The sequence below is a fragment of the Myotis davidii genome, unplaced genomic scaffold (genome assembly GCF_000327345.1).
Source record: "Myotis davidii unplaced genomic scaffold, ASM32734v1 scaffold147, whole genome shotgun sequence".
NCBI classification, from domain to species: domain Eukaryota; kingdom Metazoa; phylum Chordata; class Mammalia; order Chiroptera; family Vespertilionidae; genus Myotis; species Myotis davidii.
The window spans coordinates 9,653,461-9,664,069 of NW_006383010.1; the positions used below are offsets into that span (position 1 = coordinate 9,653,461).

At 37.2% G+C, this 10,609-nt stretch overlaps 1 protein-coding gene across 1 annotated transcript in view; it reads left to right on the plus strand.

The window, feature by feature from the left end:
• ENPP3 (ectonucleotide pyrophosphatase/phosphodiesterase 3) overlaps positions 1–10,609 on the plus strand; it is a 76,184-nt gene that overhangs the window by 18,404 nt on the left and 47,171 nt on the right. The window contains exons 6-10 of the mRNA XM_015557843.1: positions 215–312; positions 6,334–6,413; positions 8,149–8,268; positions 8,792–8,901; positions 10,422–10,487. Of these exons, the coding sequence (XP_015413329.1) occupies positions 215–312; positions 6,334–6,413; positions 8,149–8,268; positions 8,792–8,901; positions 10,422–10,487 (474 nt within the window). The remainder of the gene's footprint in view (positions 1–214; positions 313–6,333; positions 6,414–8,148; positions 8,269–8,791; positions 8,902–10,421; positions 10,488–10,609) is intronic.

The following is a 10,609-nucleotide window of genomic DNA, read 5'->3' on the forward strand; positions in this document are numbered from 1 at the left end:
ATGTAAGATTGTTTTTAAAAACTGTTGTCTATTTTTTTAGATTACTAAAATACCTGAAATACTAATAATTAAGGGAAATAACAATTTTATGAAATAGAAAGGGAAACTTGACCTAGAACTATTTTTTCCTTAAGAACTTTTTAATTTAGAGAACAGAAGAGTATTTTTTTTAACAATCATAATAATGATCTAATTTCTTGTTTTCCATTTTTAGATTTGATCTGCCACCAGTTATTTTGTTTTCCATGGATGGATTTAGAGCAGAATATTTACAGACATGGAGTACTCTGATGCCTAATATTGATAAAATGAGTAAGTCTTCTAAAACCAGAGGCATGCAAATGATAAGGACACCTAGCTAGTCAATCTCTAGCTGGTGCACCTCTTTCTTACCTTAACGTTAGTGGGTTGTCTTAGCCTGATTCCTCTCAAGATCCTGATGACTTTACTACCTCATATCTTTTTTTCATACTTATTGGCTCCTCTCTCTTTTTGTAGCATGTTTGTCTCTGTTTATTTTGATTTCTTTTTGTATTTTTAAATATAGTTTTATTGGTTCCAGAGATGAAGGGAGAGAGAAAGATAGAAACATCAGTGAGGAGAGAGAATCATTGATCAGCTGCATCCTGCATGCGCCCTATGAAATCTGAGCATGTGCCCAGACCAGGAATTGAACCATGACCTCTTGGTTCATAGATCGACACTCAACCACTGAGCCACACTGGCTGGGCTTGTTTTGTATTTGAATATATCTTTTGTCTCAAAGCTGGTGTTTGTCAGACCTAAGTTCTGGGTCTTAGTAGAGACATGATCCTGAATAAGTCTGAGTAGATTGGAGAGAGTCAGCACATACCAATACTCCAGTAGTGAATAGTCCATTATCTATGTCCAGTTCTTCAATCAAAGTACCTGGAACCTGGTTCTACCATTTACTAGTTGTGAGATCACCCACAGATTTGCCTTACCTATGGGTACTGTCTTCTCTTCATCTGTAAAATGGTCACTTCCTATCTGAGAATATATCTGTAGTGCACATTGGATGATTTTAACTTATCACTATAATCATTTTTATCATCTTTTTATGATATTGTACTTCTGTGTTAGGGTACTTGGCCCTCATACAGTTTTATAAAGTTAATAAAAAAAAGTAATTGAATGCCAAGGACACAGTGTTAAGAAGTATCAAAGGGCCTGTCCGGCTTGGCTCAGTGGTTGACTGTTGACCTATGAACCAGGAGGTCATGGTTCCTGGTCAGGGCACATGCCCAGGTTACAGGCTTGATCTCCAGTAGGGGGCATGCAGGAGGCAGTGGATCAATAATTTTCTCTTATCATTGATGTTTCTATCTCTCCCTTTCCCTTCCTCTTTGAAATAACAATATATTTTTTAAAAATATCAAAGGATTAGCTCCAGGGTCTATACCCTTCACTGCTCTCCAATTCCTGTATTTCTTCTCCATTCTAGCAGGCTTCCCCTCATCACCCTTTTTTTAAAAAAAAATGTATTTTATTGACTTTCCACAGAGAGGAAGGGAGAGGAATAGAGAGTTAGAAACATCGATGAGTGAGAAACATCCATCAGCTGCCTCCTGCACACCCCCTACTGGGGATGTGCCCACAACTAAGGTACATGCCCTTGATTGGAATCAAACCAAGTCAGTCTGCAGGCAGACGCTCTATCCACTGAGCCAAACCGGTTAGGGCCCCTCATCACCTTTATTATTATTTTTTAATCTCCAAGTTCCTAAAATTTTATGATAATTTTCTTGGTTTACAGTTTTTATTATTCTCCAAATTAAAAAAATTATATTTGACGCTGAGTAAGTCAGTTACCACTTCTGAGTCTCAGTTTCCTCATTTGTAAAATGTGAGTATTAGATTTAATGATTTCTACTATTACATCCAGCTGTAAAATTCCATGATGGTAGACAGATAAACTACTTCCCCTACAATACAAGGCATTTTATCTCTTGAGCTTCTCACTCTGAGCCAGATCTTTAGCAAAGAGATTAAGAGTTTGGGACTCTGCTAGATTTGGCTCAAAAAGCAGTACTTGTCATATGTTGCTGAATTACTTTGGACTGGAAAGTTAGTTAAAACCTCTCAGTTTCTATTTCCTTATCTGAATTTCCCTTGATATCTAGATATAAAATTCTGCATCCTAAAGTGAGTTTAACTAGCCAGGTTGAACAGAGGCCCTTAACGTGGAATTATTTTCTCATGCCATTGAGAGTTGGAAATAATGCCAGTGAAATATTGGGTCATTGAGAGTTTTCCCCAAAAGTTTAAAATATTTTTTTAAGTCATCAATACAACATCTTGTGTGAAAACATTACTAACTAGGCCAACCAAGGCAAAATGGGCTTTTAGTTTCCAGGAGGCCCAATTAAGAGCAGATATGGTTAAAGCGTTAGAATTAGGACTTTCCAGAATGGTAGGCTTCAGGTCAAGTACATCACAGCAGGCATCACTTTAAGGAAGTCTAGAACCCCATCTCTAGTGTCCCTTTAAACTGCCTCAATTGGGTAGGGCTATAGTGGTTGTAGAAACTGAGCATGAACTAATGCCACAGCTCAGTGAGTCATATCACTGTCTACCAAGGGGACTCTTGGCACTCAACTCTCAAGAAGTAAGAAGGCGAGGTCGTTGTTTTGTCTCAGTGTGAGTGGAACAAAGGGCCAGGCCCAAGATCAGGAAATAACAGGTGAAATACTGGTAGAAGTGATTTGGCTTGAGCTGGAAGTCAGACTTTCTGGAAAGTTAGGTAGGAAAGCAGGGATAGAACAAGAGTAGTAGTAATGAGTAGGTCTGGCTGGTAACATATGCAGAGTTTTGTTTTTTTAAAATATATTTTATTGATTTTTTTACAGAGAGGAAGGGAGAGGGATAGAGAGTTAGAAACATCGATGAGAGAGAAACATCAATCAGCTGCCTCCTGCACAGCCCCTACTGGGGATATGCTCTCAACTAAGGTACATGCCCTTGACCGAAATCGAACCTGGGACCTTTCAGTCTGCAGGCGGATGCTCTATCCACTGAGCCAAACCGGTTAGGGCATATATGCAGAGTTTTGAAGATTAGAGTTAGCAAGGTTGGCATTCATGAACAGTAGAACACTTAAATTCCCCACAGCAGATGCTATTTGCTGTCTGCCTTCTCTTGTTTTAAAATTTTTATTGTGTTTAGAACACTTATTATGAGATTCACCCACTTAACAGATTTTGATTATCTAATGCAATATAGTTATGTATAAGCACAATGTTGTATAGCAGATTTCTAGAATTGATTCATCTCATGTAACTGAAGTTTTATACTTAGTGATTAGCAACTCTTCAATTATTCTTCCCTCCAGCCTCAGCCAACCATTATTCTATTCTTTGCTTCTATGAGTTGGACTCTTTTTAAAAAATATATAATTTTTATTGATTTCAGAGAGGAAGGGAGAGGGAGAGAGATAGAAGCATCAATGACGAGAGAGAATCATTGATTGGCTGCCTCATATACGCCCCCATTGGGCATTGAGCCCACAACCTACGCATGTGCCCTTGACCGGAACCAAACCCAGGACCCTTCAGACCACAGGTTACTGCTCTGTCCACTGAGCCAAACCAGCTAGGGCTGAGTTGGACTTTTAGATACTTCATCTATGTGATATCATGCAGTATTTGCCTTTCTGTGACAGGCTTATATTACATATATGTCCTCAAGTTTCATATATGTGGAAGGATTAGATTTTCTTCCTTTTTTAAAGCTGAATAAAATTTCATTTTACATTTATACCACTTTTTTAAAAATCCATTTTTTCTTTATTTATTTTGTAATTCATTTTTTTCTGCTATAATCTTTTATTTTTTTAATTCTTACCTGAGGATATTTTTTCATTGATTTTTAGAGAGAGTAGAAGAGAGAGAGAAAGACAGAGAGAAATATTGATGTGAGAGAAACACATAGATTGGTTGCCTCCTGCATGAGCCCTGACCAGAGCTTGGATCGGAGAGGAACCCGCAACCAAGGTATATGCCTTTGGCCAGAACTGAACACAGGACCCTTTGGTCCGCAGGTCGGTGCTCTATCCACTGAACCAAACTGGCCAGGGCTCTGCTATAATCTTTATTGTGTTTTTTTCTTCTGCTAACTTAGGTTTTGTTTGTTTTTTTTTTCTGTTTTTTTGATGTGCAAAATTAGGCTATTTGAAATTTCTTTTTTAATGCAGGTCTTTATTACTATAAACTTCCTTCCTAGTACTACTTTTGCTGTATCTGTACTGTCTTCAGCTATTTCACCTACTCATCCATTTAGCCTTCTGTACCTTCTTATAGTTCATAGTTATTATGGATATATGTTTACCCCACTTATATTTTCAATTTTTTTGATTGGTACTTAAAAAATGTTTTCTTAAGGAGTAAACTATGCAAAGTATATGCATTAAAGGGTGTACAGTAAAAATCAACCAGCCAACCACCACCAACAAAACACTCTTATTCTTCTTGATATTATTTTTTTCTGCAGAAGCAACTACACTCATTGATTTATCATGTGTTCTTTCAGAATTATTCTATTCAGTCCCAAACATCCAGAAGAAAAAATGGTAGGAGATCTTGTTTTCTGTGAGTTGTTCCATAATAGCTCCTCTGAGGCTATAGATCATTAGCAGGTGTGTCCTGTTTGAGACATTTGAACTAAGGAGATGTCATGTTTTCACATTACCAGTAGTTTAGTTTGTATTGTATTTTATTTATACTCTGCCTTTGGGTATTAAGAACTTTACAGTGTCATTCATGTTTCAAGGAAATAAGAACAGAAACTGACTGTATCTCTGTTTATTGTAGGACTTTCCCACCACTTAAATTCTTTTAATCATAAGTGGATTATATTTTATTTCATTTCCTTGTATGACTTCTTAACAATATTAAAATTGTCTTTCCCTGATGGAGGACAATATTTATTTATTGGAGTTACTAACTTTTAAAAAGTCTTTTAATCTCTCTCTCTTTCTCTTTCTCTCTCTCTTTCTCTTTAAATTATACCTTCTGAGTCAGTTTCTATTGCAGGCCTCAAACTTAAGTACACCAGAACCACTTGGGGTGCCTTGTTAAAAATGTAGACTTTTTTTTAGCTCCCTTTTCTTCACTTTCTACCCAGTCCCTCATCCCACCAAAGTCCTTATTCAATAGACTTGATATGGATCCCAAGAAGGTTCTGAAAGAGAAAATTCCTGGATCATACTGGAAACACTGGACTTGAGGCTGGGAAGGAGATTAACTCCAAACATGTTTGAGAAAACATTCGTTATTTCAAACTGCAAAGTTTGTTACTTTCTGGACAACCATCATTTCCACTTTTAATGTTAGCCTAAAGGGAACTACAATGGTGAAGCTCTCTTTGAGAACTAGTGGACAGGATTTTAGGATGAAAAACTTCTTGTGTTTCACTGCTGCAGAGGAAATGGCAATGCTCTAATGCTTCTGACGTCCTGGCACAGAATGCTTGCAGACAGAAAACAACAGAACAACTGAAAGCAAAATTAATGCCATGCTTTGTGGAAAACAGATTACAGGAAACTTAGCTCACCAAATGAAAACTACTGAAAATAATAAGCAGCACAGTTAGCTCATTTTGTAAACATTACTACATGACATGGGCTTATGTGTTTATACAAATCAAATTCCTACTATTTTTGTTGACTTTGGTTCTATTGAATACTTTACATATAAGAACTATTAGCCGAGATGCAAATGTTATATAAAAATTCTAATGTAATGGCCTGGGTCAGGAAGAGGGAAGCAGCAAAAACAAAGCCGGCTATGTATCATTTAGGGTATGTTTAGCTCAGGGGTTAGCAAGCTGTGGTCCATGGGCCAAATCCAGCCTACCCTCCCCATTTTTGTATGACCTGGTAAATGCTAAGAATTGTTTTTCATTCTGAATGGTTAGGAAAAAAGAGAATATTTTGTGACACGAAAAAATTATGTGAAATTCAAATGTCAATGACCATAAATAAAGTTTTATTGGAACACAACCACGCTTTTTTTTGGCTTAAGTATTGTCCATGGATGCTTTTGGATCTCAAGAGCACAATTGGAGCTGTTGCAATGGAGATCATAGGGACTTGCAAAGCCTAACCTATTTATTATCTGGCTCTTTACAGAAAAATTATTTGTGGATCCTTGACTTATCTCACTCCTCTCCTAAAAATTGAGATTCCTTGGAATTGAGAAATTCTAGGTGTCAGAATTTTAAACCCTTTCTATCTTCAATCCACTCTGGGAAACTTATGTTCAGATTTTTAGTTATCCGAAAAACTTTTTAATTTCTCACTATACTTTGTTGCAGAAACATGTGGAATTCATTCCAAATACCTGAGATCTGTCTATCCAACCAAGACCTTTCCAAATCATTACACCATTGTCACGGTAAGTTCTTGGCCTAGTGGAAGACTGACAGGCAACTGACCACACCACCAGACATGCTTAGGCAGGAACTGCATGGAGGAGCCCCATGCACATATTTTACCAGCACATGGGGCGATAGTTCATGGCTTAGTTTGGGATAGGAAGGGTCAGTATGAGGCCAATCCAGTGCTGTGAGGTGATAACTACGAATGAGTGTCCAGGCATTAGGTTAGCTCACCTTTATCATTGGCCAAGTAGCCTCTTGGGTGTGAGAAATAACATTGTCCTCTGATCTCTTGATGAGCCTCCACTTATCTGAAGGTCTGCTGGGAATGACAGGGTATGAATGAGGACAGCCACTTTGATATGGGGAAAGATCTTTCTTTTCTTTTCATTATATGTAACTTGATTAAATTGTTTTATAAATCAATTGATTCTGGCTATATCTCTTTAGATAAAGTAAATAAATTCTCCTCAATGTATAAAAAGATATAGGTGAAATGATCAAAATGAACTCAAAGGAAAATTAACTCATTTAACATTTATAGATTTAGAAGACTTCTTAAGGAGACCTCGGCCTCCGCCTTTATTGCCAAAGTCATAACTGTGTCTTTACTACTTTGCATTCAGTCTCTTTTTTTAAAAATCTTATTCAGTGTTTTATTTTTTTAAATATATTTTTATTGATTTCAGAGAGGAAGGAAGAGAGAGAGAGATAGAAACATCAATGATGAGAGAGAATTATTGATGGGCTGCCTTAAACTAATTTAATATTATGTTCTGAAATATCTGAAAGTTATTACAACTGCATGGGATATCATAGAAAATGTGTGTTCAATGGTTAAGGCGAGGGTTTAAGAATACAACCCAAATACTAGACTTACTGGGGTGAACACTTTGTAAGTTATAAAAATGTCTAAGCACTATATTTTACACCTTAATTTAATGTTATGTGACAAAACAAAGAAAGAAAATGTGTGGAATGATTGAATAAATATTTGTAATTGGATTGAAGGAATGATTGGATTGATGGGTGGATGAAAGGAAGATGGATAGAGACTTGGAAGGCTCTCTTTTAATTTGCTGGTAACACATTTTCACCTATTTAGCCAAGAAATTCGATGCTTAAAAGCTTCTGTGTAGTAAATTTCTTGACATTATTGCCAACATAACCAGTGGCTAATCCTTATTGTGATATGGGAAACCTTAATTAACAAATAGCTATTATCTTTTCTTTTTTTAAAAAATATATTTTTATTGATTTTAGAGAAGAGGGGAGAGTGAGAGAGAGATGGAAACATCAATGATGAGAGAGAATCATTGACCGGCTGTTTCCTGCACGCCCCCCACTAGGGATTGAGTCTGCAACTCAGGCATGTGCCCTTGACCGGAATCGAACCTGGGACCCTTCAGTCCACAGGCCGATGCTCTACCCACTGAGCAAACCCAGCTAGGGCAACAAATAGCTATTAATCTCACAAGGGTTATATTAACACCCTCAACACATACCACCTACCTAATATCATTCATTTATTGCTGTATGGTAGAACTAGGTAAACCATATCTAGTATGTGTGTGTGTGTGTGTGTGTATATATATATATATGTATTTGGATTCATATTCAGGGGTTTATGTTGAAATGTATATGATATTTTTCCAAGATATGAGTTATAGATTTTATGCTATTGCAATTTAAATATATGCTTTATTAATGTATTAGTTTATCTTAAATCTTTTTTTGAAATTATTATTTTAGGGCTTATACCCGGAATCACATGGCATCATTGACAATAATATGTATGACGTAAACCTCAACAAGAATTTTTCACTTTCTTCGAAGGAGAAAGATAACCCAGCTTGGTGGCAAGGGCAACCAGTATGTAGCATCCGCCTGGGGCACCAAAGTTACCTCCATTTCCCATTGTGACAGTGGGTCCCCGTCTCTCTCCACTTTGAGTTTCTCATTAGTTTTCTAATCCTAAGGACTGGGGGTGGGAAGGAATTTAACAACCGTTTACAACCTTTTAAATATTTATGATTGTTCAACAAGATCCTGTTGAATCTTGGATGCTGTATCAATTTGGAAGTTACTTGGAAAGATTATCTGTTAATTTTCCCCCTCATTCTGTTTTATAATTCTTTAAAAGGGAAAGATAAATTTTAATTTACCAATTAAAAAAATATCTTCTTCCTTACCACTTTACTACATTTTTTTCCCAGGTGGATTCCTGGATAATTATGTTTTTTAACTGCTACAAAGAACATTTTTAATAGTTTAAATATACTTTAATAATTAAATATAATTTGAAACTGTTAATATCATTTAGTTTCTAATAAGTGGCACCATTTCTACCTAAACTGATTATTCACTTGACTTCTTAACATTTCTCTTCTTATAGATCTGGCTGACAGCAATGTATCAAGGCTTAAAAGCTGGTACCTACTTTTGGCCAGGATCAGACGTGGCTATAAATGGCTCCTTACCTACCATGTATGCGCCTTACAACAGGTAATGAAGCACTTGCAGATATCACCCCATCTCCACAAGAATGATTAGCGTTTTTTTTTTTCCTTTTGTGGTTTTAATCTTGATGCTAATTCTATTCTTTCAGTTTGGGGACCCAAAATCTTGAAGTCATCATTGATTCCTTCTCTTACACCCCTCATCCAGTCTGGCAGTAAATGCTTGTAGCTCTAATTCGAAATATAAGCTGTCTGAGAACTTTTAATTACCTCCAACATAAACTCTCTGGTCTGAGCTGCCATCATCTTTTCCTGTATTACTTTGCTAGCCCTTTTATTTTAAAATATATTTGTATTGATTTCAGAGAGGAAAGGAGAGGGAGAGAAACATCAATGATGAGAGAGAATCATTGATTGGCTGCCCCCTCCCACACCCCCTCCCCCCACCAGGGATAGAGCCCACAACCTGGGCATGTGCCCTGACCAGGAATCGAACCAGGACCTCCTGTTCATAGGTCGATGCTCAACCACTGAGCCACCCCAGCTGGGCAATGGTAGCCTCTTTATACATCTCCCTGCTTCTATTCTTGTCCCCTATTACCTATTCCCAATCTACCAGCCAGAATGATTACTTACAAAAAAACCTCAAACAGGTTCAATTAAGACACTCCTTTGTACCCCAAAATGCAATGGCCCCCTGTTTCACTCAGTGTAAAATCCTACAAGGCCCAGCTGGTATGAACCCCACTGTCCCTCACCCCACCTCTCAAACCTCCTCTCTCACTACTTCCCTGGGCACTCACGGTGCTTGAGCCACGCTGACCTTCTTAGTGGGCCTCCACGCATCAGGCTTGCTTCTGCTGTTGGGTCTGCGCTGGCTGTTCTCTCTTTGAAGTAATCTCACCTCTTGTACCTGCGTAGCCTGTTCCCTCACCTCCTTAAGGCCATTCCTCAAAAAATTACCTTCTCAATTCGTCTTCGCCTGATCACACTAAGATTTTAAACTCCAGACCACCCCACCCCACTTTCTCAGGGTCCCTTTCTCTGCTCGTCTCTCTCATTTTTCATAGAAGTTTAGTTTTAGTAAACCATGTATCTTATGTATTAGATTTCTTGTTTATTATTTGACTTCCTCCAAGAGAATGTAATCTCTAGGAAGAAAAGTGTCTTTGGTTTGCTCACTAATAAATTCTGTTCAAAATGAACAAATAGTGTTTGGCAATAGGAGCTTCATCTATAAATGAACAAGTGAATGAAATAAATAAAAATAAACAAATTAAATGAATGACTAATCATTATCGGTCTTTTATTTTAGTTGGGGGAAAATTGAAGGAGACAAAGATGAGAAAGGAGGAAAACTATATTTGACTTATAGAGAGGCAACTGTATATATGGGTATTGAAAACAGGAATCCCTTTAAGTAATACTGAACCCCTTTCAGTATTTTGGTCATATTTGAACACAAATGGATATCCGAAAAATACCAACCTGCCTTTCTGAGTAAGAATCTAATGGGATTGTTCTTGATTTGCTTAATTAAAAGCAATTATTTACTCTGCTTTGCAGTAGTGTCCCATACGAGCAGAGGATCTCTACATTGCTCAAATGGCTGGACCTGCCCAAAGCTGAAAGGTAACACCAGGGCTGGGCTGGCACAACGGGATACTTGTGGGTATAAAATGAAATTATCTCTTTACTTTAAATGACCACTTTTGAAAAAGGCATTTTTTTTAATTGGCACTTTTTTTCCTTTT